The sequence below is a fragment of the Myxine glutinosa genome, chromosome 8, assembly GCF_964187855.1.
Source record: "Myxine glutinosa chromosome 8, kmMyxGlut1.1, whole genome shotgun sequence".
Classification (NCBI taxonomy): domain Eukaryota; kingdom Metazoa; phylum Chordata; class Myxini; order Myxiniformes; family Myxinidae; genus Myxine; species Myxine glutinosa.
Window position 1 is genome coordinate 31,753,689 of NC_136268.1, and position 27,487 is coordinate 31,781,175.

The 27,487-nt window shown below is 45.7% G+C and overlaps 2 protein-coding genes across 6 annotated transcripts in view; one reads left to right on the forward strand and one right to left on the reverse strand.

Annotated features, from left to right (window-relative positions):
- LOC137432380 (uncharacterized) overlaps nucleotides 1–27,487 on the forward strand; it is a 515,673-nt gene that overhangs the window by 377,316 nt on the left and 110,870 nt on the right. The window lies entirely within an intron of this gene.
- Nucleotides 2,292–18,620, reverse strand: SRRD (SRR1 domain containing). 3 transcript variants are annotated; one of them, XM_068124261.2, is made up of 7 exons: nucleotides 18,270–18,620; nucleotides 18,019–18,059; nucleotides 14,788–14,864; nucleotides 12,797–12,886; nucleotides 5,684–5,835; nucleotides 5,434–5,479; nucleotides 2,292–2,712 (listed from the first exon to the last, which is right to left on the reverse strand). In XM_068124261.2, exons 1-7 carry the CDS (start codon nucleotides 18,416–18,418, stop codon nucleotides 2,500–2,502), a joined length of 768 nt encoding a protein of 255 aa, XP_067980362.2. In that variant the 5' UTR covers nucleotides 18,419–18,620; the 3' UTR covers nucleotides 2,292–2,499. The 3 variants fall into 3 exon arrangements, with proteins under 3 accessions (XP_067980362.2, XP_067980361.2, XP_067980363.2); XM_068124260.2 differs by having other exon boundaries at nucleotides 14,788–14,978; nucleotides 18,270–18,616; XM_068124262.2 differs by lacking the exon at nucleotides 14,788–14,864 and having other exon boundaries at nucleotides 18,002–18,059; nucleotides 18,270–18,619.

Consider the following 27,487-nt stretch of genomic DNA (forward strand, 5'->3'; position numbering starts at 1 on the left):
GTGAAAACATAACCTCCATCCACCTTTGGTGGCGGAGGTAATGCACCTGTCACGACAATTATCGAATTTAGTCACTATGACGTATCCGCAGGATTATGGGGTGGAATAATACGATGCCTCATATTCTCCCAAGGTCTGGCTGGATTGTCATGATCAGTAGTGATCATTCTATCAACGAGTAAACATGCCTGATAACCTACCTGTCAAGTCTCTTAAAATAAGCTTTCCTTTTAAAATGGCTCCAACCGAATGTGCCCACTGGCCACGGTGAGAGCCTAGCTGGTGCTGTCCCTATCCTGAGGTTGTAGAGACTATCTTTTCCAATGGATACCGCAAAGACGCAGACTCTTTTAGGGCTCGTACGGCACCTGTGCCAAAGTCTGGGGAACCACAGTGTGAATCCACAAAGGAAACAGTTGTTTCAATGAAGGTTTCTTCAAAAAGGACTTGGCAAGTTTGGACAGGATACTCAATGATGAAACTGAAGAACCATCTGGAAAAGCTTTGGGAACAGCCGCAATATCAATGTGGTAACCCCTTTTCAAATAGAGAGACGAGGAAGTCAGCCACCTTTTTTTTTTTTAAAGAGGCAACACCTGGATTCACATCTGGATTTCGGCATCATCTGTGGAAAACTGTGAAATGAGAATGATGGGTAATATGGGTGGATTCACGATGGCACGGGGTGGTGAAAGAGGCTGTCCTTCCAGAAGGCGTGCATCTTCCATAGATTTCCTGAAAGACGCCGCCGTGTTAATCTGAGATTAGCCAGGTTCATGCATGCATGGCACACCCGAGCAGGGTTCGGAGAGGAGGTCTTCCCATAGAGGCAGGAGCCTAGGTAACCCCCCTAGGAGGCAAAGAAGCTCCCTCAACCAGGAGCGTCTGAGCCACTAGGGAGCTACCAGGAAGTCTTCTGCTCCCTCCTAGCAAGAGTTCATGGGATTAGTGGGAAGGCATACCTGATCCTGAGCATCCATGAGATGGAAAATGCATTGATCGCACAAACTGCTGGATCCTGTGTCCGAGAACAGTACACAGGAGGGTGGTGGCTGAGTGACAATGCAAGTGAGATTTGTGCATACCTGAAACACTTGAACATCATCTTTACAACCTGTGGATGGAGTGTCTACTCCGAGGGAAGGTAATGTCCTCTTGACAAAAAAATCTGCCAGTAAGTTTTCTTCACCTGGAATGTACGCTGCAAAAACATCCATCCCTTCTTGGTGGGTCCATTCTCAGACTTCCATCACCAGATGACAAAAGGGGTTGGAATGAGTCCCTCCACGTTTGTTGATATATGCCACAACCATACAGTTGCCCGTCTTGATCAGTACGGACTGCTCTTTCGCCATAGGTAGAAAATGCTGAAGAGCCAGTCAAGCAGTCCTCAGCTCTAGCATGTTGATGTGAGCTCGAGCTTCGAGGGGGTGACCACTTGCCATACAAAAGATTGCTTTTACAGTGTGCCCTCCATGGAGGCATCCGTTGTCACGACCACTGAAGGCAGACGTGGCCTAAACAGCTCCGCCACCAGCAGGTTCTGTCAGCTGCCCCACCACCTGAAGAGCTGCTTCAGCTCCTATGCGATAGGGATGGGTAGGTTCAGTGGATCCTCTTGAAGTGAGTAGTGATGTAGAAGGTAGGTCTGTACCGGCCACTTGTGGAGCCTGCAATCAGATATCAGATCCACTAAACTGCCGAGGAGGCCTCGGAACTTGAACCAGACCTTTGCTGGAGCCATCCGCAGAGAGGTCAGTTGAGATGACCTCAATTGGATCTTCTCCATCCAATGGGCAGACAGATGCACTAGCTGAATTGAATGTCAAGGTTCGCCCCTTCAAAAAAAAAAAAAAGTGGCATTTAAAAGGGGTCCAACTGGACTTCTACTATTTGATAGAGACCAAGAGATTCGACCAATGTAATTCTGATGTACTATCCTCCGTTATAAAGCGTCGGTACTGCCAACGCAGTTTCTTGGCTCGGGTTATACTGGGAGGTTTGAAATTGCCTTCCCAGCAGAAGTTATGGCCGATTTAGTGAAACAACAAACCCTACCTCTCCTTACTCCTCTACTCCTTTCCTCCACCCTACAAATATAAGTCAAAAGTTTGACAACCCGGATCTTCCAACCACTTGACCTACAAAATAATAATTTTTAATCGTATCATTTGTTACTGATCCCGAGGAATAGATCAAATTGAATTAGTATCTGATAGGACAGCGTAAAAAGATTTACTTTTGGTGTGGAATAACCTACGTTCGAATTAGATAATTAGTCAAAAAAGAAATAAGAAGACACGGTTTATTTGTTTAAAAAAATAGGTTTTGTTCATTTTTCATTGTACAAAAAAAGTATAAAATCAAGAATTATATAATACAACTCACCAACAGCAATTATATCAACCCTGGAGTATGTCATATGAACAATATAATGTTCACCAAAGTGTGTGTGTATGCTTCAGTGACTGGTATGGGGGAAGGAATAATCACTTGTGACTAAATGACCAACTTTTGTATGTCTCGAACCAGTTCTGGTTCATCAAGGTCCAAATAAAACGGGGGTGGGCAGTTCTCCCAGAATGCCATGGAGCGGGTACACAGGGAAGCCATGGGGAAACTATGCAGAGATGTGTCAGAGAAGGCCTCGGCTATGGGCAATGAAGAGGGGCACTGCGAGTCGAGGGAAGCTTCTTCCACAATGTCCAGGACCTTGGGAGAGAGAGAGAGGGAGATAGTGAGAGAGTGAGGGGGAGTGAGAGAGTGAGGGGGAGAGAGTGAGAGAGAGAGAAAGAGAGAGGGATAGAGGGAGAGTGAGAGAGAGGGAGAAAGCCACAGATTTAAAACATGGAATAACTTTGTTCATCATTTTAAAATCAATTTTGTGTTTTCCCCTTCCAGGAGTCTTGAACTCTATAATTTGTGTAAAAGATTACATTTTACTCAAAAATGAAATACTGAAAAACTCTTCACAAATTTTTTTTTTGCTTCAGAATTCAATAAATATTCAAACTTGATAGGATGAAAAGAAGGCATTTACTACATTTCCATTGGGCACAAGGAAGTCATACCCAATAATGCTCTTCCATTACCGTGCCGAATGCAAATGATTTAAAAACAACAACTACGGTAACCAACCAAGTTTTTAAAAGTAAAATTAATGCAATCTTTGGCCTTTTTAACAAGTTTCACAATAATCTCCATAACCTCGAGTTCAGCCTTGGCCTTTCAGATTGTAACAAACATTGGGGGATTGTCCCTCTCTACCTGCTCTCTCAAAAGGAATACAAAATCGAATCTCATAATACGGAATTTTTAACAAGAAAAAAAACAACCAAAAACCAAACTTCCAGGCAATCATCGCGCTCAATCACGGAATATGTCAAGCTAGCAAATACAACCCGTCACTTATCTGATGAGAATATTAAGTCAGGGGGAGGAAGAAAGAGGGGGAGGGAGAAAGGGGTGGGAGAGAGAGGGAAGAGAGAGAGGAAGGGGGGGGGGGGGAGAGAAAGGAAGGGGAGAAGAGAGATAGGGGAGGCAGGGGTGCAAGGAGGGGTGGGTAGGAGCGAGGAGGAGAGGGGGGAAGTGCGTGTTCTGGACTTGCGTTTGGTAGGCGGACTTGAGGGGAAGGGAGGGGGTTATGACTTGCATTTGGTAGGGGGTCTTGAGAGAAAGCGGGGCGGGGGGGGGGGGGGTCGTCTCGTCTACCGGCATTAATACAGTATTGAACGAAATAGGTTATGTTAAAACAACACATCCAAACAGGATAGCAATATACCATCCGTCATTTTCAAGCACAAGCAACATGTACCATTTTAAAGATATTACAACATGAGCTTCCCTTGAGGGATGCGATTCGAACTGTGGCTGCCACCCTATGTACCCACTCTAGAACTGGAACTCTCCGAGGCAAAGGCTACATTTTAAACGTTTGTCAGATTTAACTAAGACAACGAAACACACATTTATATATGTACTTTGTTTACCTTATCACCTCAACATTGTCCTTTTTTTTTTTTTTAACTGCTGTTAAAAAAGTCAATTACACCACTGTCAACTATCGCCATGGCTTACAATCATCGGTTGATAAAGAATGGCTGGCTTAGCAAGCGATTAGTGATGCATACAGCGATTCGTTTGAATGAAGATCAGCGATGTATACAGAGATATATAGGTATGAAGCTCTATCATACAGAAACCATTACGACCTGTTCCCAAGGAAGGCATTTTTTAATTAGGCCAAAACAAAATGGCGGATTAAGACCCCCTGCGAGGTGAACATGGAATGACCAAGGGTACGCCTGTTTTTGGTTTTAATTTAATAAGCCCGTTAATTATCTTCAAAAGGGGTGTTTAAATTTATCCAAATACCCAGTTTTCATTCATGCACTCCCTTGGAGCTCCCTTAGTATACATTCATTCAGTTTTGGGTCGCTAGGTTTCATGGTTTTTTGGAGTTATGGAGGAGACACACACACTGACGCACACACTCTCTTTTATTATTTTTATTATTATTATTGTTATTATTATTATTATAGATGTCTTCAAAATGAGGCTCCTGGTATGTTTCACTATCAATTTGGATCCCTCTCCATTCACTCTGCTGTGTTCAAACTGATAACCTAGAGAAGCATCCTATGCACTACCCAGTATAACCTAAAGCACCATTTGTATTATGATGTAATATGACATCTCATACTCCGCCTAGTATTACGTAAACCACCATTTGCATGTTACATCTTAATACTCCATTTTTAATGAAAAAGATCCAAAAAAGCTATAGCACATTTAAACAAGAAAGAGCAATCAGAGATTGCAGCCCCTCGGCAGGATGTGTTTTAGTGTTTTAAAGGTTTTTGTGTTAAAACATATATGGCGGCCAAACCCTGTGACCGATGACATCATCATTATTATTTTTTCTCCACCAATTTATATGATGCTCAAGAAATTTCATCTTCATCGGATGAAGTTTTGAACTTGTCGAATTATGAAGTCATAATGGAAGCATCTATGACATCATCATTAACATATGTTATTCCCCATGGAGAGTCCTTTACAATGATCCATGTCGCAATTTTTTCTGTGCAGCACTTTCGGAGATATAGAGGTGCAAAGTTCTTAGGTTTTTCCAAGATGGCGCCCGTACCACGTGACCTATGACGTCATAATTATCATTGAAATAATTCTACAGGAGGGGGTCACCTATGGTGAAAATTTCCTCTCAATCGGACCAACGGCTGCAGAGAAAATCATATTTATTCTGTGCGGACAAACAGACAGACAAACAGACTCAAATGCAATACCCTTTCCTCTGGCGAGGGTAAAAATTACTATGCTGCAGAAAATTTTCATTTATTTATTATTTCAGAAGTCAAAATGGATATGAATACATGGAAACAATGGAGAAACACAAAACAAATTGTGGCTTACCTGACTGATATGGACATAGTCTCTCTGCAGAACTCTGTTTGGGGTTCTTCACAAAGAAAAGACAAATAAGAATGCAATTCCATAACAACAGTGAAAAAAATAAAATAACAACAACCATAAACAATGCTACTGAAGACATGTTCTGAGAGTTAATTATGCACAAAATTGTTGAACTTTTTGGATTGTTTCCGGTACTCTGCATTTACACACCTGCAACTTAATCAAATAACTCAATTACTTAGACACCAACCTTATATGGAGCATTTCAAAACTGTTGCTTAGCAACAAGATGCGTGCAAGGTTATTGGGGCTCCAATTTGCCCACAAGAAGTTGTTGCAAAGAGCCTTCCCACAATGCACCAGAACCGCCAATGTAGGGCCAGAAATGGGGTGACGGCCTTCCTGTGCAGAACAAATAGCAACTAAACCACATAAACAAAATCAACAATGTAAAGCTAATCTTGGGACTGTTAAGGCTGTCCCCTACTGACTGTTGAGTCACATATCCAAGCATAAACACCTCATGTTGTATTCAGTTGATTGAACAATATACAATTCGGAAAGTGAAAACACTCCAAGCCATGTACAGGTGATAAGGTGACAAGTGTACAGGTGATAAGTGACTGATTAAGATCTGGGGGTGCGATCTTGTGTTCGGGGTAAATTGAGGAATTTATACGTGCCTGTAATATTTGTACATGCTTCCTGGTATTGCCATTGCTCGTTTTCCCGCCATTTCTTACCAGCATTGCAATTGCTTGTTTTCCCGCCATTTCTTACCAACATTGCCATTGCTCGTTTTCCCACAATTTCTTACCAGCATTGCCATTGCTCGTTTTTCCCACCATTTCTTACCAACATTGCCATTGCTTGTTTTCCCCGCCATTTCTTACCAACATTGCCATTTCTGGTTTTCCCACAATTTCTTACCAGCATTGCAATTTCTCGTTTTTCCCACCATTTCTTACCAACATTGCCATTGCTCGTTTTTCCCACCATTTCATACCAGCATTGCCATTGCTTGTTTTCCCCGCCATTTCTTACCAACATTGCCATTTCTGGTTTTCCCACAATTTCTTACCAGCATTGCAATTGCTCGTTTTTCCCACCATTTCTTACCAGCATTGCAATTGCTTGTTTTCCCGCCATTTCTTACCAACATTGCCATTGCTCGTTTTCCCACCATTTCTTACCAACATAGCCATTGCTCGTTTTCCCACCATTTCTTACCAGCATTGCAATTGCTTGTTTTCCCGCCATTTCTTACCAACATTGCCATTGCTCGTTTTCCCACCATTTCTTACCAGCATTGCAATTGCTTGTTTTCCCACCATTTATTACCAACATTGCCATTGCTCGTTTTCCCACAATTTCTTACCAGCATTGCCATTGCTTGTTTTCCCCGCCATTTCTTACCAACATTGCCATTTCTGGTTTTCCCACAATTTCTTACCAACATTGCAATTGCTCGTTTTTCCCACCATTTCTTACCAGCATTGCAATTGCTTGTTTTCCCACCATTTCTTACCAACATTGCCATTGCTCGTTTTTCCCACCATTTCTTACCAGCATTGCAATTGCTTGTTTTCCCGCCATTTCTTACCAACATTGCCATTGCTCGTTTTCCCACCATTTCTTACCAACATTGCCATTGCTCGTTTTCCCACCATTTCTTACCAACATTGCCATTTCTGGTTTTCCCACAATTTATTACCAACATTGCAATTGCTCGTTTTCCCCACCATTTCTTACCAGCATTGCAATTGCTTGTTTTCCCACCATTTCTTACCAACATTGCAATTGCTCGTTTTTCCCACCATTTCTTACCAGCATTGCAATTGCTTGTTTTCCCACCATTTCTTACCAACATTGCCATTGCTCGTTTTTCCCACCATTTCTTACCAGCATTGCAATTGCTTGTTTTCCCGCCATTTATTACCAACATTGCCATTACTCGTTTTTCCCACCATTTCATACCAGCATTGCCATTGCTTGTTTTCCCCGCCATTTCTTACCAACATTGCCATTTCTGGTTTTCCCACAATTTCTTACCTGCATTGCAATTGCTAGTTTTTCCCACCATTTCTTACCAACATTGCCATTGCTCGTTTTCCCACAATTTCTTACCAGCATTGCAATTGCTCGTTTTTCCCACCATTTCTTACCAACATTGCCATTGCTCGTTTTCCCACAATTTCTTACCAGCATTGCAATTGCTCGTTTTTCCCACCATTTCTTACCAACATTGCCATTGCTCGTTTTCCCACAATTTCTTACCAGCATTGCAATTGCTCGTTTTTCCCACCATTTCTTACCAGCATTGCAATTGCTTGTTTTCCCGCCATTTCTTACCAACATTGCCATTGCTCGTTTTCCCACCATTTCTTACCAACATTGCCATTGCTCGTTTTCCCACCATTTCTTACCAGCATTGCAATTGCTTGTTTTCCCGCCATTTCTTACCAACATTGCCATTGCTCGTTTTCCCACCATTTCTTACCAGCATTGCAATTGCTTGTTTTCCCACCATTTATTACCAACATTGCCATTGCTCGTTTTCCCACAATTTCTTACCAGCATTGCCATTGCTTGTTTTCCCCGCCATTTCTTACCAACATTGCCATTTCTGGTTTTCCCACAATTTCTTACCAGCATTGCAATTGCTCGTTTTTCCCACCATTTATTACCAACATTGCCATTGCTCGTTTTCCCACAATTTCTTACCAGCATTGCCATTGCTCGTTTTTCCCACCATTTCTTACCAGCATTGCAATTGCTTGTTTTCCCGCCATTTCTTACCAACATTGCCATTGCTCGTTTTCCCACCATTTCTTACCAACATTGCCATTGCTCGTTTTTCCCACCATTTCTTACCAGCATTGCAATTGCTTGTTTTCCCGCCATTTCTTACCAACATTGCCATTGCTCGTTTTCCCACCATTTCTTACCAACATTGCCATTGCTCGTTTTCCCACCATTTCTTACCAGCATTGCAATTGCTTGTTTTCCCGCCATTTCTTACCAACATTGCCATTGCTCGTTTTCCCACCATTTCTTACCAACATTGCCATTGCTCGTTTTCCCACCATTTCTTACCAGCATTGCCATTGCTCGTTTTCCCGCCATTTCTTACCAGCATTGCCATTGCTTGTTTTCCTGCCATTTCTTACCAGCATTGCAATTGCTTGTTTTCCCACCATTTATTACCAACATTGCCATTGCTCGTTTTCCCACAATTTCTTACCAGCATTGCCATTGCTCGTTTTTCCCACCATTTCATACCAGCATTGCCATTGCTTGTTTTCCCGGCCATTTCTTACCAACATTGCCATTTCTGGTTTTCCCACAATTTCTTACCAGCATTGCAATTGCTCGTTTTTCCCACCATTTCTTACCAACATTGCCATTGCTCGTTTTCCCACAATTTCTTACCAGCATTGCAATTGCTCGTTTTTCCCACCATTTCTTACCAGCATTGCCATTTCTGGTTTTCTCGCCATTTCTTACCAACATTGCCATTTCTGGTTTTCCCACCATTTCTTACCAACATTGCCATTGCCTGTTTTTCCCACCATTTCTTGCTTTGCTTGCCTTTATTAAACCAGTGTGGTATAAAGAAACAAACTGTGTCTTAACTTATCCTTAAATTAATTTATCTAACTTGGTTCCTCCTGTTTAAGTGTTTGGATGCAAGACTCGGTGTGCTATCTCTGCACACCCATATACTATAGCTGATCCAAAGTGCAGAATGAAAGGCTATGCAGATAGTTGTATTTCTCATGCTGTTTCGTTCTGAAATTCACTACCTGGAACGTGCTTCCCATTATCCTATGATCTCAGCTTCAAGAGGAATGCCAATTCCTACTTCCTACATCTTTGAGGTTTCATCTCATTTTAACTGACTTCTGTTACTTCCTGTGTCTTGGATATTTTATTGTTATTATTTATTTATTTATTTTATTTTGCTTTATCGTTATCTTTACCTAACCTTCCCTTAGCATATTACCCAGAGTGGCTTTATGTCTTGTTTGGGGTGATTTCCACCCCTCAAAAAAATCCTGTTCGATTTTGGTCACGATATATAGCACTCTTGGGGATAATTAACCGCAGCATCGATTGGTTTTTACTAAACGATATAGTTTGTAGCGTAATTTTGGTTCAGTCTATTAATATCAGTTACGCAGCGATCGGCACAGTTCCACATCTGCTGCAGTCATCTCACAGGTAAGGTAAACAGACACTGGGCCAAAGTAACTGGCCAGAGGTGAGTGTTGCATCCATGGGCTTTTTATAGATGCTTCGGCCTCTCGGGGTTATCCGAAGGTGATGACCATCACAATGTTTTCTTACTAATTAATAGTGTTCATTAATGATTTCAGGTTATTACAGTTCATATATATCATTCTTATGTCCTCGGGGGTAGGGTGTCTGTCCCGGAAATAGTGCGTCCGGTCCATGTAGCCTCATTAACACAATGCTTTAGGAGCCCCGTTCTGCGCAAAATTGCTATAGTGCGAATCTCTCAGGAACCTATCCTTTGCGCAAATCGGGGTATTGCTGTACAGTATAAAACTATGACTTAATACTGTCGCGTCCCTGGGGTTAACAGCCCAAGAGGACGAATGACCGAAATGGGCTTTACTCCGAGGCGTATACCCAACTTGGCGGTAGTCACACGCGTAGGGTGGACGGTAGCAAGGGCTTACCTGCACGGAGGACTTACCTGTTCACTGGGCTTGCTCGAACCCACCACAAATAAACGAGACAGAACATAAGGTAACATGCAACAGATAATGCGTTTATTAAAATAATGCAAGGGAATAACGAAAGTTAAGGTAAACTAAAATTCCTAAATGAGGGTCCCTCCACTCCAACTCAGATACGAACAAGGGGAAAATAAAAGTAAAAGAAAATAAATAATGTTTATGTCGTGCCGCCACTTAGCTCCGGTCTCAACGAGGGCTTGGTGGGCGTCACAGGTCCGGTTGGTCGGAGAAATGGCCACGCGTCGACCTGCTCAAGATGGCGCCGATCCGCACTTTCACCGTGCAACGAATGTGAGGTAATTCGGACCAGCAGTCCCCTCATGCTCTCCACTCTGTCCGAAATGCTGCGAGCTCCACAAACCACCGGCAACGCCCCCTCCTCACGATCGAAGTTTGCCACACCGCTCCTTCTATGCACCAAGTCCACATAGGCTCCAAATTCGCTCCACCAGCGCACACCAACCAAAATGCGACCGCCTTTCACGAACGCCAGGACCAGAAGAAGGAATGCGACCGCCTCCAACAACCGCCAGCACAAGAGAAAATGCGACCACCTCCAACAAACGCCAGCACAAAGAGAAAATGCGACCGCCTCCAACAAACGCCAGCACAAAGAGACCAAGATGGCGAGATGGCGTCTTTTTCCTCTCCCAGCTCTCGAATGTTGCATGCTAACGTCACACTCTGTCCAATCACTGAGCTATGTTCATCACTCCATGGCTTCTTAACCAGTCACGAATCTCGGGGCGTGGCCTACCCGTCACGAGTCGGCGAGGGGCAGAGTCTAATCTCTGTTCGGGAATGTTTGGATGACATCAGGGGTTACTTGTCGATTGGAAAATGTACTGTTTCTCTCGGCCCTGGCGGCGTTGTGAACGAATGAGTCTATTGCCTGGCCGGCTGAGTTTTATAATAACATTGGCTGAATGCACCCGGCGTTGCCCGGGTTCTTTTTGAATGAATTTAATCTTCTGTACATAGGTCTGACGCGAGCCCAGTATCAGTTAATGCTCAACGATTCCTTGTTCTTTCTTCTGTCGGGCCCCGCGAGAGAGAATTTTGAAAGCATGTGTTGCAATCAGTCAGATATTCCTATTAAGTGCATAAGTTGTACTTCAAGAGAATTTTGAAACAAGAAGAAGATTTATTGCGAAATGGGCCCAGCCCAGTCGAGGTGGCCTCGACCGGCCTCGCCACCTAGCCTATAACCTTCCTGGGCCCGTCCCGACATTTCTTGTTTCAGAGGTTTCCTCCTATCTTTCACCGTTCAGGAGATTAGCTCGTACACACAAACAAACAACAAACAAACAAAAACTTTCTTTTATATAAGATAGATTAGGGAAAATTAGGGAAAGATAGATTAGGGAAAAATGACAGGGAGGCAAGCATGTACAGGGGAATTTTAACCATAAGCCCTATAATTAATTAGCACAAAAGCACCCTCCTTATGGCGACATGCAAAGACTCTTAACCTGATCATTTACCCCGCTTATGTACATCGAGATGGGTTTCTTCTTCTTCGCGTCACGGTCCATACTAAACTATACATTCCTGACTCGCCTAAGGTATTTCTCCACCTACCCACCACCAACGAAACAATCTATCTATAATTCCAGTAATCTCTGTGTGTATGTATGTATGTATGTATGTATGTATGTATGTATGTATGTTTGTCTGTGACCGCTGTTTCTCGACAACCACGGGTCCGATATACTTGAAACTTGCCAGGTATATTGCTGGGGACCCGAGGATGTGCCTTTTCAAGGTTTCATATTAATCGGACAAGTAGTTACCGAGCTATGTCCAAAAAACGATTCAACCAATCAGAGATCAGCGAGTTATCACGTGTGCCGAACGTGGCGAACAGACTCTGCCTCGGACGGCACATTTGAGAGCGTATTCATTTATTTCACGTTGGCAAACTATGTTGGCGTTAAACTATGTTTTAAAACTAATTAAAACTAATTTGCGATTCTTTCGCTTTCCTGCGCGTTTGTGCACGCTATGGCGATTTCTTTACCAAACTCCGCAAGCCGTTCGCTTTGGACCAAACCATTTCATGTAAATAGAGGGGGGGGATTGTCACCGTACTCGCAAGCCGTTCGCTTTGGACCAAACCATTTCATGTAAATAGAGGGGGGGGGATATAATTTTAGATATAGATATAGTACGGGCATGCCCTAGTACATTAAAATTACAGTACTGTATAAAAAAAAGAAGAGATGGTATAGCAATGGAGTCACTTTTATCAGGTGTTGCAATTTATTTTTTGTACACCAAGTTGAGGCTCATATAAGAGCTAAAAGCCACCAATGTCATACAAGAGCCACCAATAAGTGGTAAAAACATGAATGTGATGAAGATTTTGTTCAAATTCTTCATGGGTGGTCACAAGGAATGGTTCTGTGCCAGCAAAACCTGGCACCAATGTTAGTCCTTCCATACATAGTTTCCACAATCAGACATTTTACTCAGCAGTGGGTGAGTTGGCTGGTATCATTAAAAGAAAATTCACATTTTTGGTTTCAAAGGTTCTGAAGATGGAAAGCAATTTGAATCCCCGTTATAGTCTAAAGAAAATTATCGATTTTAATTACCTTGTTCATGGGAATGAGATGGAAACCCAAGCGGCAGAGAGTTTCACATTCAACGGTGGAGAAAATGGGGTCAAAGACAGATGTGGGAGCCTGAATGGAGACAGTTGACATTGGGAATTAGCATAATCAAACAACTAACCAGACACAGCACTGGAATATGAGGAGGAATTCAAATAGACAAAGAGGGAGTCATCAGTAGGAACCTGGATACGATTCAGGTTTTGGCTGCTACTCCTCTACCCTCAAACACATCCATGCGCAGCCAGGTGAACCTTACAAATACTATTTGCAAGATTCACCCATCCGTATACAAAGAAAAAGAAGAATATAGGAGCAAATACATATCAATTAATTAAATAACAAAGTTTATCCATGTCAATAAATTAAATAACTAGAAAGGCACCCAGTAGAGATCATACCTCCAACCAGCTGAACAGCTTACGTTTTGTATCCCATTGATGGGCCAGATCTGGATCCTGACCTGAACCAAAAAGGAATCAGCTTGTTCTTGTCACCTACCAACTCAACCACCAAGTTTTGTCATAACTCATCCACAACTTTTTGAAATATACTGTATATCATTTTTGGCCTCATCTCTCAATGGTGAAGAATGGCTTTAAAAAAAGATAGTATCCGGATCCGGTTCCAGATCTTCAACAAAATCGAATCAATTAGTCCTTATCACACACCCACACACCTTATCACACCATAGCCTGGTGTTGGCTTAGCGGTTAGGGTGCCAGCTTGGGATCCGATGATCCTGGGTTCGAATCCCGGTCGATCGCTAAATTAACGCCAGTGGGGTTGACTCAGCCTGTCATCCTTCCGAGGTCGGCAAATCGAGTACCAGCTTGCTGGGATGAATGATCCTGGTGTGTACCCCGGTTTAGAATAGGTACACCGTATCCCTGCGCATCGTAAGAGCATGACCAAGGGTTGGCGTCAGGAAGGGCATCCGGCCATAAAAACATTGCCTCAAACAGGGAACCATGATTGTCATGGGGCCCGCAAGGCTAACCCCCGCTCTAGCGGGGAAAATGGCCTTTAAACGATCATTCATTCATTTCATTCACACACCCAACCTGTCCACCAAACTTTGTCCGAATCCTTCCACAACCTTTTGAGATATGCTGCTTACAGACAAACAGACACAGAGGGGTGAAAACATAACCTCCATCCACCTTCAGTGGCAGAAGTAACAAGGTTTACCCATAACAATTAATTAAATACAACAACACAACAGGCATTTTAAGGCCATTTTCCCTGCTAGAGCGGGGGTTAGCCTTGCGGTCCCCATGACAATCTTCTCCATTTTGCCCTATTTTCTGCATCTCTCCTTTTTAACCCCCTTGCCCGCATTTCTTCTTCCACCATCTTTAGCCAAGTCTTTCTCGGTCTTCCCAGTCCTCCACTTCATTCTACATTCAACGATACTCCACACATCCACCGAACACAATATCAATTAATTAAATAACAAATTTTATCCATACATCAATTAATTAAATAACAACATTTAGCCATACCAATTAATTAAATAACAACGATTAAATAACATACCTGGTGTTTGCCTAATGGTTAGAGCGGCGGCGGGCTTGGGATCCTAAGGTCCTGAGTTTGAATCACGTTGAATTAACGCCAAGTGGGGTTGACTCAGCCTGTCATCCTTCCGAGGTCGGCAAAATGAGTACCAGACAACTGGTTATAGAGAGACATTGCATCAGCGGCAGACGCACCCACTGAAAATGATGCAACCAGCAGCCGGGTGGCTGCACAAGAACCACCACCAATTAAATAACAAACTTTACCCATAACAATTAAAAACAAAGTTTACCCATATCAATTATTTAAATAACAACGTTTACCTGTAATTAATTAAATAACAAATTTTAGCCAAGTGATTTTATTGTCTTCTCTCCACCAAGTTGTAATAGTTATACAAACATTTATAATTATTACAAATGTAAGTTGTTTTTTTTGTACTGTAGCAATACTTTTAATTCTGCCTCCAAGAGCAGAAGAAAGGCCAGCTGGCAACGGGCATGGTAGCAAGATGCAAACGGGCCCAGGCCTAAGCAGAGCACAGAAGGGAATTGAGCACCATCAGCAATTTGATCGTCTCCTCTCGGGATTTGAGAAGCATTTTCTTCCTTCATCATGTTCTCCCAGGCTTGCGTAATAACATCTGAAAACGTAAAATCAAGACAAGTACATCTGGTGACCAAGTTAACTTTTTGGATGTGAAGCGACGATAGACAGACACAAGGAGGTGTTTAACAGCAAATAGATAGGAGCCTATAGTTGTACAAGGCCAGACAACTCACTGTTTGTGGAATCGGTACCCAAGAGGAAAATAATATTGTAAACGGTCATATTTAAAACTTCAGACCTACAGTTCCGATCCAACCATCCTGATCCATCCATGTAGAAGCAAATACATACTAATAAATTAAATAAAGTTTATCCATAAAAATTAATTAAATAACTACAACTGCACTTGGTAGAATGCATACTTCCACCAGGCTGAACAGCTTACGTTTTGAATCTCACTCATAGGCCGGATCTGGATCCGGACTTTAACCAAAATCTAATCAGCTTGTTATTGTCATTTACACAACTCATCCACCTAGTTTTGCCAAAATCCGTCCACAACGTTTATAGATATCGCGTCATATATAATTTTTGACCCCATCACTGAATTGTGAAGAATCACTTAAAAAAAAATTAAAATAATAAAACTAGTGATCCTAACCTAATTACCAGATCACCCAACCAATCCACAAGTCTCGTTCAAATCCGTGTGCAACTTAAGATATCCTGCTCACAGACAGACAAACAGATAGACAGTACCAATGCCCAGCATCACATCTGCTTCTCCTGGATTTTGTTCAATTTTAAGCTCTCAATATTATTGGAATCTCCTGTGATTAGGCCAAAGCACAAGGTCTGATAAATTGGTCTCATATTACAAAGAGGTCGGTGGCCTCTGTTTTTACCACCTGTCCTCCGACCGAACTCCCTCCGTTCCCCTCAGCCCTCCGACCTTCCTCACCAATTCCAGAATGTATGCGCTCTCCCAGTAGCCCCCCACCTGGTTAAACTCCTAAAATCCAAGTTGACTTCACACCTCAATTCCTTTGTTCCTCTTTTCACCCACTTGTGGAATTGCCTTCTTGATTGCTTAATCCCATCCCAACTCCATGACTTCCAGCAGGTAGTGAAACAACATATCAATGTCATCCACCCATCCCGATTAACCTTACCTAACCCAACCCTCTTACTTACAGGTTACTGTATTTCTTCTCTGTCTCTCTCTCTCTCTGTCTCTCTCTGTCTCTCTCTGTCTCTCTCTGTCTCTGTCTCTCTCTCTCTCTGTCTCTCTCTCTCTCTGTCTCTCTCTCTCTCTGTCTCTCTCTCTCTCTGTCTCTCTCTCTCTCTGTCTCTCTCTCTCTCTGTCTCTCTCTCTCTCTGTCTCTCTCTCTCTCTCTGTCTCTCTCTCTCTCTGTCTCTCTCTCTCTGTCTCTCTCTGTCTGTCTCTCTCTCTCTCTGTCTCTCTCTGTCTCTCTCTCTGTCTGTCTCTCTCTCTCTGTGTGTCCAACTGTCGTAATACTTCCCCACTATCTGTTCGTTGTCTTTTTACCCTCTGTCACCTGGCTCTGCCACGAGCACAGCTTGGAATCTTGGAATGAAAAACAAGACCGAAAGTCGAACAGCAGCGTAGCCGGGCTTGTTTGATACTTCAGTTGAAAAGGATAGTATGACCTGGGTGGGGATACCAGTTAGGAAATAATGTAGGTATTAATTTTTTTGGACTTCAGGCATGGCCATCTGGTTCGTGAATGACTTGCGTAAAAAAAGGCAAATAGCAAACGAACCAATAAATTCCACATTCGTGTGCCACCTTCAGTTGAACATCAGGCATTGACAGCACGTTCTCTGTAATTTCATTCCAAACAGCATCATTCATCATTCCAATCATAAATTAATACGACAGTATTAATATATCAAAATATAATGTTAAATCACGATTGTACCGAGATATTATCAAACCAGCGAACCATTAGCATCTGCTCACTTCCGGATTTGGGAGCAAGTTCCGTGTCGATCACATTTTCAAAATCACAATTGTATTGAGGAATTTCTGAAACCTCCTACCTACCTTACGACACCCGCTGGGACCCAAAACATTCCACAGAAGGTTATTATATTTCCTTCCTTTTAGTAAAATATGCAACTGTAATGGTAACTACACTGTCCCCTTGTCAGGTGGCCAGATCCTCAGCTCTGATTGGTGTACGCTTGTGGGGACATACGGACAGATAAACACTGTTTGAGACGACATTGTCCTACGGGCCGTAAAAATAAGGCTCAGTCGGTACGGAGTGAAGTGTTGTGCATATTATTGTTACAATACTGTTGTTGTTGTTGTTGATTAGCCCCAGTCAGTTGTACTCTAACAGACCTGCGGCACAGAGATAACGATTGACCTTCCGGGAGCGAGCCAGACATCCCTCACATCTAAAATGTGCTCTTCGTGGAGCCAGGACCACGTAGTCTTCCACAATGTGTTTTATTGCGTGTGGGACGGCCTGGCAGAGGTTGCGGGTGTCGTCAGTGACGTCGTCGAGGCCATGTTTGTACTGGATGGTGTCCACAGTGGAGGTGTGAACGGTGAACACTGATCAGACCTGGGAAGCAATTTCTCTGCGTCGAAGCTGCGCAGCGGTTTAGTGCACAGGGTACCAATTTGGCCCGGGTTACTTATTGTGTTTAATATGGTGGTTTGGGTATGGATGTGTTTTGTTGTAGTTGTCGCTGATCTTTGGGGGATGTTTTGAAGGACGTCGTTGTAGTGTGCTGGTAGTGTTGTCTTAATACGTCTGTGGGTGGTTGGACATGTGGTGGGACGGGTGATTCGGGTGGGCTCTTGCAGCTGTAAGGAACTACGCACCTCTCACGTGACATGTCCAAGTGGTGTTATTGTTGTGTACATGTGACATGGTGTACATGTGACATGGTGTACATGTGACATGTCCATCCCAACACCCTGTGGTCTGCAGGGTGTTGGGATGTGTGTTTGATAGACTTGAGGCCCAAAATGAGCTGGCCGAGTCAATATCTGATCTAACGTACTGTTTTTGTATGTTATTGTTGTTGTTTCTTTGTGGTGTCTGAAGTTGATACCTGTGAGTGCCCAAGTGTGTTCACCTTATGTTGTATCGTACCTCGACAATTCGTCCAAAATTGTGACCCACGAAGCTCCTCTCTGAAAGACAATGCGGTGCGGTCACACCCCGTGCAAGTCCGTTCATGGACAATACGTCACACGCGTCAACTTACACCACAAATCACAATACAATCCGTAAATTTAAATTTACAACACGTGACGTTCAAAGACGTTAAAGTTACACATTTGTGTTTACATCGCACGGTGACAAAAGGTGAAGATGTTTGGTATCATTTATTTATTTTATACCTGGTTCGAAGAATCCGGCGAACCAGCTCCGGGCTGTCAGGTTCCGGGACCTCCCCGACCCCAGTCACGTGACTCGCAGCAAGACGGGGTCTCGTCCGGTGCTTCCTGCTCACGACTTTCCACTCTGTGCTACCGTTCCCGTTCGCCATGTGACAGCTTCTGTCTTCCACTTCCTTTCAGTGTCGAATCGTTAAAGCAATTACCATATCAATCTTCCAGTCAAATAAACGTCTTTAAAATAAGAAAGCGATTTTTTAACTTCTTGCCACGACGTCAGAACATAATGGCGTATTTACTGTACATCTATTAGTATAAGGGACAAAAATACACGAAGCCGTGAAACCTCGTTTAAGAAAAACTACAATTTCGTTTAGTTCAGTTTATTATCTGTAGGATTTTTCTTGGAGTAAAGTTGAAAATGAACATTTGTACGGGGGAAAAAAACAAAAAAACACTTCATATTGAGATCTACGAGCATCTATATGAAGCCATCGAAATCAAAGCAAATTCTGTGTGAAACCATCTAGATTCTAGATCTACCAGAATTTATATGAAGCCATCTAAATCTAAGAAAATCTATAATGAAACCATCTAGATCTACGATGCTCTACATGAAATCATCTGAATCTACGAGCATCTGTATCATATATGAAGCCATCTAGATTCTATATGTACTGTTGTGGAGCTATGCTCGCACGATAAAGCCGGACAAAATGGACGACACCAGGAACGAAGTTTCACTGAGCTATTTATTCTTGTTCAACTCGAAAGCAACTCAAAAGCACTGAATAGCCCGTTAACACGGGCGGCAATTTATATCAAAAGTTCACCACACAAAAGCCACGCCTCTCAGGCGGGGCGTGGTATGCAAATAAGTTAGCCACGCCCCTCAACGGGGCGTGGTATGCAAATCGAGAGTCCGCCCGGGCAAGGCAAGTCCGGACACGTCCGGGCGAGTCCGGGCAAGTAACCGCCCGCCGGTTACGTCATCGGCCAGTGCAAGGGGATTGTGTAATGCTTCCGGTAACCGCTACATGCGCCCCCCCAGAATTAACTTACACCGGGAGAGTCAGTTTGAGGGGGGTCTTGATGACCCGGCCGAAACGACCCCTGGCGATTCGTGTGGGGGTGGTAGGTGGCGTGGCAGTGGATGGTCGGGCGGGGGGCTTGGTTGACGGGGGATGGCCCTATCGTGAAGGAAGGGCCAACCGTGGAGGTTGGTCGAGGTCCAAATGGGCCGGCTTGAGGCGGTCCACGGAGATGCGGTCCGGTTTGCCGCCGATGTCAATGATGAACGACTTGTCGTCCCTCTTCAGGACCCGGAAAGGTCCATCGTACGGCGGCCGGAGCGGTCCCCGGTGTGCGTCGTTCCGGATAAAAACGTACTCCGCAGTGCGAAGTGCTGGGGGCACGTGGGGTTGGGGGCAGCCGTGGTGGGACGGGGGCAAATCTCCTGGCGGCCTCCTGGAGGACAGAGCGTTGGCGAGCCGCGGACCAGGGGCCGGTGGCATCAGGGATGAACTCGCCCGGCACGCGCAGTGGCTGGCCGTAGACCAGCTCGGCGGTGAAAGCCTGGAGGTCCTCTTTAGGGGCCGTTCGGAGGCCCAATAGGACCCACAGGAGCCTGTCGGCCCAACCGTCGTCCTGGAGGCTGGCCCTGAGAGCGGCCTTCATCGAGCGGTGGAACCGCTCGCGCAAGCCGTTGGCTTGGGGGTGGTAGGCCGTGGTGCAGTGTATCTTGACCCCCAAGGCCTGGGCGACCGCGCCCCAAAGCTCGGAGGTGAATTGCGGGCCTCTGTCAGAGGAGATGTCCGAGGGGGCGCCGAAACGGCCAACCCAGGTGCCAATGAAGGCCTGCGCCACGTCGGCGGATGTTGTTGATGCCAGCGGGACGGCCTCCGGCCACCTGGTGGTCCTGTCCACCATCGTGAGGAGGTGGGTGAAGCCCCGCGAGGAGGGAAGGGGTCCCACCAGGTCCACATTGACGTGGTCGAAGCGCCGCGTGGGCACGTCGAATGGTGCCAACGGGGCCTAGGTGTGCCGGTGGACCTTCGCGCGCTGGCAGGCGACACAGGTGTTGGCCCAGTCGCAGACGTCCTTACGGAGCCCGTGCCAGACGAACTGCTGCCACGAGCTTCTGCAACGCTTTCCGGCCCGAGTGGGAAAGGCCGTGGACGGCGTCAAAAATGTGCCGCTGCCATCCGGTGGGCATGATGGGGCGAGGTTGGCCCAGGGAAACGTCGCACAGGAGAACTGTGCCTGTGTCCTCGAAGGGAACGTCGGCCAACCGCAGGCCTGTGTCCGCTGTCTGGAGGGCTTGCACCGTGGGGTCGGCGGTCTGGTCGGCCGCCATGCGGGCGAAGTCCACACCGAGGTGGACGGTGTTCGCGCCGGACCGGGAGAGGCAATCGGCCACAGTGTTGTCCTTGCCCGCGACGTGCCGTATGTCCGTCGTAAATTCAGACACGGCGGAGAGGTGGCGCTGCTGGCGGGCCGACCACGGCTCTGCAACCTTGGCCATGGCGAAGACCAGGGGTTTGTGGTCCACAAACGCCGTGAACGGGCGGCCCTCTAAAAGATGGTGGAAGTGGCGACCGGCCAGGTAAAGGCCGAGGAGCTCGCGGTCGAAAAAGCTATACTTGCGCTCGTTAGGGCGAAGCTGCCGGCTGAAGAAGGCCAGCGGTTGCCAAGCCCCGTTCACCCACTGTTCATGCACGGCGCCCACCGCGTAGTCGGAATCGTCCGTGGTGAGGGCGATGGGTGCGTCGAGCGCCGGGTGCACCAGCATGGTCGCGTTGGCGAGGGCCAGCTTAGCGCCCGTGAACGCCTCGTCCATCTCTTTGGTCCAGGCGACGTCGTGCTTGGCCGGCTTGCCCCAGAGGGCTTCGTACAGGGGGCGCATGAGTTGGGCGGCGCGAGGCACGAACCGGTGGTAGAAATTTACCATCCCCAAAAATTCCTGTAGAGCCTTGATGGAGCGGGGGCGCGGTAAACTTGTGACTGCCTCCACCTTGGTAGGCAGCGGGACGGCCCCGCGCTTCGTGATGCGGTGCCCCAGGAAGTCGACGGCCGTTCCGCCAAACTGGCATTTCGCCGGGTTGATGATGAGGCCGTGCTGGCCAAGGCGCTCAAAAAGCGTGCGCAGGTGGATGACGTGCTCCGCCCGGGAAGTGCTGGCGACGAGAATGTCGTCCAAGTAGACGAAAAGGAAGGTGACGTTGCGCAGCACACTGTGCATCAGCCGCTGGAAGGCCTGGGCCGCGTTCTTAAGGCCGAACGGCATGCAAAGGAACTCGAAGAGGCCAAAAGGTGTAATTACCGCCGTCTTCGGCACGTCGGCCGGCCGGACGGGTACCTGGTGGTAGCCCCGAATGAGGTCGACCTTGGAAAAGATCACCCGCCCCACCAAACGGGCGGAAAAGTCCTGTATGTGTGGTATCGGGTACCGGTCGGGGGTGGTGGTGGCGTCGTTGAGGCCGCGGTAATCGCCGCATGGTCGCCATCTGCCACCCGGTTTGGGCACGATGTGCAGGGGCGAGGCCCACGCGCTATTCGAGCGCCGCACAATGCCCAATCGCTCCAGCGCGTTGAAATCCGCCTTCGCTGCGGCGAGTTTGGTTGGGTCGAGGCGACGAGCCCTGGCATAGACCGGTGGACCTGTGGTCGGGATGTGGTGTTCGACGCTGTGTTTGACGGCGACGGCCGAAAACGTCGGCTGCGTGAGGACGGTAAACTCGGCGAGCAGGCGGGTGAAATCGTCCGCGGCCGGGAGCGCGCAGGCTAGCTTGGTTGGTGCGGAGCCGCTCAATGAGCAAGCGAGCGAGCTGAAGGTCTCCGCATTGATGAGCCGACGCCATTTGACGTCCACCAAAACCCATGCGCGCACAGAAAATCTGCACCCAGCAAGGCCATGGGCACGTTCACCGTGATGAAGTCCCACCTGAAGCGCTGGCCCCCAAAGCAGAATGCGACGCTGCGCGAACCGAAGGTGCGGATGGAGGAGCCGTTTGCGGTGACCAAGGCGGGGCCGCAAAGCGTGGCCTATTTGTCCTGCACCGAGGTGGGTATCACGCTCAGCTGAGCGCCGGTGTCGCACAAAAAACGCCGCCCGGACGCTGTGTCCGTAATAAACAGAAGGCTGCCTGAATGGCCGACGCTCATGGCAGGCAGCGAGCGCCGGCCTGGTCGTTTCCCGACCTGCCGAAAGTGCACGGTGGGCGGCACGTTCTGGCCTTCTGCCCGAACCTGGTGTGGTAGTAGCACATGGTCCGCTCTGGTGGAGGCTCCGGCGGTCGCGTCGGGTTCGGTCGACGGGGCGTCGCGGTGGCCACTGCCGCCAGTGGCGCTAACTCGGCCGGTGGTGGCGCCGGTCGTGGCGCGGGCATTGCCTCGGTCGGCCCAGGGTTCCAGGCGGACGCTCCGACGTGTCACCTGGCCGAGAAAAATTTATCGGCCTCCTTGGCCAGGGCTCGAGGGTCCGTGATGGGCGAATTAGGCAAAGCTAATCGTACCTGCCCGGGTAGCTGCCGGAGGAACAGCTCGCGGAAGAGGAAATCCGGGCTGTGGTCACCGAGTAGAGCAAGCATGTGGTCCATGCATTCGGATGGACGGGCCTCACCCAGCTCCGGGAGGTCGAGCAGTTGTCGCACGCGTTCGGTCTCCGTGAGTCCAAACGCACCGAGGAGTAGGCCTTTGAGCGCGCCGTAATTGTCGGCGTTCGGCGGATTCTGTAGGAAGCTCAGGACCCGGGCAGCAGTGGAGGCGTTGAGCGCGGAGACCACATGGTGGTAGCGCGTCGTGTCCTCCGTAATGTTCCGCAGGGCAAATTGAGAATCCGCTTGGGCGAACCAGATGGCTGCGTGCGATTCCCAAAAGCCAGGGAGCTTCAAAGCTACAGATGACTCCATCGCCATGTTCTTGAAAAGGGGTCACCAATTGTGGAGCTATGCTCGCACGATAAAGCCGGACAAAATGGACGACACCAGGAACGAAGTTTCACTGAGCTATTTATTCGAGCTCAACTCGAAAGAACTCAAAAGCACTCAATAGCCCGTTAACACGGGCGGCAATTTATATCAAAAGTTCACCACACAAAAGCCACGCCTCTCAGGCGGGGCGTGGTATGCAAATAAGTCAGCCACGCCTCTCAACGGGGCATGGTGTGCAAATCGAGAGTCCGCCCGGGCAAGGCAAGTCCGGACACGTCCGGGCGAGTCCGGGCAAGTAACCGCCCGCCGGTTACGTCATCGGCCGGTGCAAGGTGATTGTGTCATGCTTCCGGTAACCGCTACACTGTCCTATTTAACTTGTGCTGTATTTATAATATAGTCAGGTTCACTATGTTTTTTCGTTCAAAATCATGGTAGATTAGCAAACCTATACATTTTTGGAAACGTTATTACATGGAAAATCTGAAAATCAATGTTTACATTTGCCAATTCCGACCAATTCGATTCGACCAATTCGACCAATCGACCAATTCCGTTCGACCAATTCGACCATTCGACCATTCGACCAATCGTTTCGATCGACCATTCGACCACTCGACCAATTCGATCGATTCGATTCGAATCGATTCATCGAATTCGATTCGATCGACCATTCGACCAATTCGATTTGCCAATCAATTTGACCGGCCTTTGCTTGTGTGGAACGGACTGTGAAAACGATGCGGACTATATTGTCGGATACGACACACAGGACAGTGATGACGAACTCTAAATGGCATATTCTGTAATCGTGTACGTTTGATGCCATTGACTGCCTGTGTATATTTTGTCATTGACTGCCTGTGTAGATGTGAAGTTATACTGACTGCATGTGTATATATGTTTTTGCTGACTGCCTGTGTATGTTTGGTGATATGAATTATTGTGACACATTTTGATGTTATTAACTGCCTGTACAAAATGATAACATGTATTTGATTATGCAACTTATCGCGAATATAAAGACAGTATTTTGCAATTCAAAACCTTTGATTCGTGTCTTACCATTCCCCATAGCACTAATTTGATACTTTCATTGGATTCCTTGTCCCTGAAAATATAGGTTTAGTATATTTTTAAAAGTTTTTAGGGTAATTAGAGGCAGAAATAGAACAAAATATGTATTTTACAGTGGCCATTCTGAAAATCCAAAATGGCCGCCATACAGGTATCTCTCCAAATGTAAACATTGATTTTTAGTTTCCTTATGCTATAACCTTTCCAAAAATGTACAGGTTTGCTAATCTACCATGATTTTGAACGAAATATAATTTATTGACAGAGTGAACCTGACTAATACCCTTTAAAAAGAGTGTTTAGGTATTGTAAATGTTTAGGATATGGTAAATATAACACATTCTTCTGACGCTTACCGTTATTTGGGCGGTTTATAGGCAACAGACGGCTCCCTCAATCACTCAATCCCTCAATCAATCAAGCCGTCCAAGGCTGTTTAAATGTTTGATTTTTTAAACCTTTTTTTATTATAAAAAAGGCAGGCCACGGACTGGCCTCAAAAAGCCCTCAATCACAGACGGCTCCCCCACCCAAAAAACAAAAAACTAGAACGGCACTCAGTAGAGAGCATACCTCCGCCTGGTTGGCCATATCACTCAATGGTGAAGAATCATTTAAAATTTAAATAATTCTCATATCCAAATCCATATTCAGATCTTCACCAAAATCGAATCTATTTGTCCTTGTCAGACACCCAACCAGTCACCAAGTTTCGTACAAATCCGTCCATAATTTTTGGAGATATCCTGCTATGTATCGTTTTTGGCCCCATATCCCAATGGTGAAGAATCACTTTTTAAATTCTAGTAGCCGGATCCGAATCCGGATCTTCACCAAAATCTAATAATTTCGTCCTTATGACATACGCTACATCTCTGCCATATTTCGTCCGAATCCGTCCACAACCTTTTGAGATATTTTGTTCACAAACAAACTAGAACAGCACTCGGTAGAGAGCATACCTCCGCCTGGTTGGCCATATCACTCAGTGGTGAAGAATCACTGGTGATGTGCCAAAAACGATACACAGCAGGATATCTCAAAAAGTTGTGGACGGATTTGGACGAAACTTGGTGGACTGGTTGGGCGTCTGACAAGGACAAATATATTCGATTTTGGTGAAGATCTGAATATGGATTCGGATTTGAGAATTATTTAATTTTTTAAGTGATTCTTCACCATTGACTGATATGGCCAACCAGGCGTAGGTATGCTCTCTACTGAGTGCTGTTCTAGTTTGATACTTTAATTGAAGAGGATAGTTTGACTTGGGTGGATGAAGATACCATGAGCAAATAATGTAAGCATTAAATGTATTTGACTTCAGGCATGGACAGCGAGTTCGTGAATGACTTGGGTAAAAAATTCGTGCGCCACCTTAGGTCGAACATCAGGCATTGACAGCAGGTTTTCTATATTTTCATTCCAATTTCCAAACAGCATTATTCATCATTCCAATCACAAATTAATACTATTGCATTAATATATCAAAATATAATGTTAAATCACGATTGTATTGGGATATTTTCAAACCAGCGAACCGTTGTCATCTGCTCACTTCCGGAGTCTGAAGCAAGGTCCGTGTCGATCACATTTCAAAATCATAATTGTATTGAGGAATTTATGAAGCTCTTACCTGCCTTACACCTGCTGGGACCCCAAAATATTCCACAGAAGGTTCATATATTTCCTTTTAGTAAAATATGCAACTGTAATGGTTGCTGAACGGGTCCCCCTGTCATGTGACCAGATCCTCAGCTCTGATTGGTGGACGTTTGTGGGGACATACATACGGACAGACCGCTGTTCTAGAAGGCATTACCCTACAGGCTACACCACAAAAAAGGAAGATGTAGTGATATTAAGGAACTACTTTATTACTCATATTACGCACACGAATGCGTGCCGGATACGGCTTGCTCTCTTCCTGCAATATTGATGGTGATATGAAGTAAAACCCCTCGGGGAGTCTATTCTGCCATTGTCCTTTTGTATTATATTCGCCTCAACACGGATCAATTCACATTCGATATATTGAACAGCAGCGAAAACGCTGGATTTAACCAACGATAATTAATTTAATTATGCAGGCAGGTACACGGTGACGTCACGGACGTAGCACTTCCCCTAGCAACGGCGTCAAACGACAAAAAGGTGGTAAAGGCCAGGGAGCGGTAAGCGTACCTGTGAAGATTCTTTCAATGTACAGGTATTTTCGGAGTTTCTTTAGATATTTTGATCTGGATAGTTTTTTTAGCCGCGTCGCAGACGCTGGTCATAGAGTGCCCTCTGCTGTTGTTGTTGTTGTTCTTCTTCTTCTTCTTGTTCTTCTTCTTCTTGTTGTTCTTGCAGAGAAGACAAAACCTCAAAGCTCTACCCATTATGGGAACCATAGCTCCACCCATTCTGGGAGAGGCCTCATATAAACAAATATCCATCATTTTTTAACTCGCATAGCTTTGAGGCCTGTTTTGTAGGCCCGTGGTGTCTTCCTCTCTCACACAGTTTTATTTCAAATCAAATTCGATATATCATTTCATTTTTCACAGTCGCTAACATAGTTTTAGACTCGGTTGAAAAAAAACGGGAAGAAAATCCGATGAAAGTTGCCCCTTATAGAACGAAATGAATTCTCAAAGGCCTGTAACTTCAAGTCCATTGAGATTTTTTTTTTTTTATCGCGGCATGGTCAGTCATACACCGCCCGAAATAACAGACGGGAAAATGCCGAGATATATATATTTTGTTTAAATCGCGGCATGCTCAGTCATACACCGCCCGAAATAACAGACGGGAAAATGGCGAGATATATATATTTTGTTTAAATCGCGGCATGGTCAGTCATACACTGCCTGAAATAACAGACAGGAAAATGCTGAGATATATTAAAAATTCGTCCATTTGATGACAATCGTCACGATGAAATATTTAATTTATACGTCGTCACAATAATGTGGAGAGAGGAGCATAGCTTCATTCACGTGTCGCCACACACGGGAAATTGCCGAGATATATATATTTTTTAAATCGCGGCATGGTCAGTCATACACCGCCTGAAATAACAGACGGGAAAATGCCGAGATATATTAAAAATTCGTCCATTTGATGACAATCGTCACGATGAAATATTTAATTTATACGTCGTCACAATAATGTGGAGAGAGGAGCATAGCTTCGTTCACGTGTCGCCGCATACGGGAAATTGCCGAGATA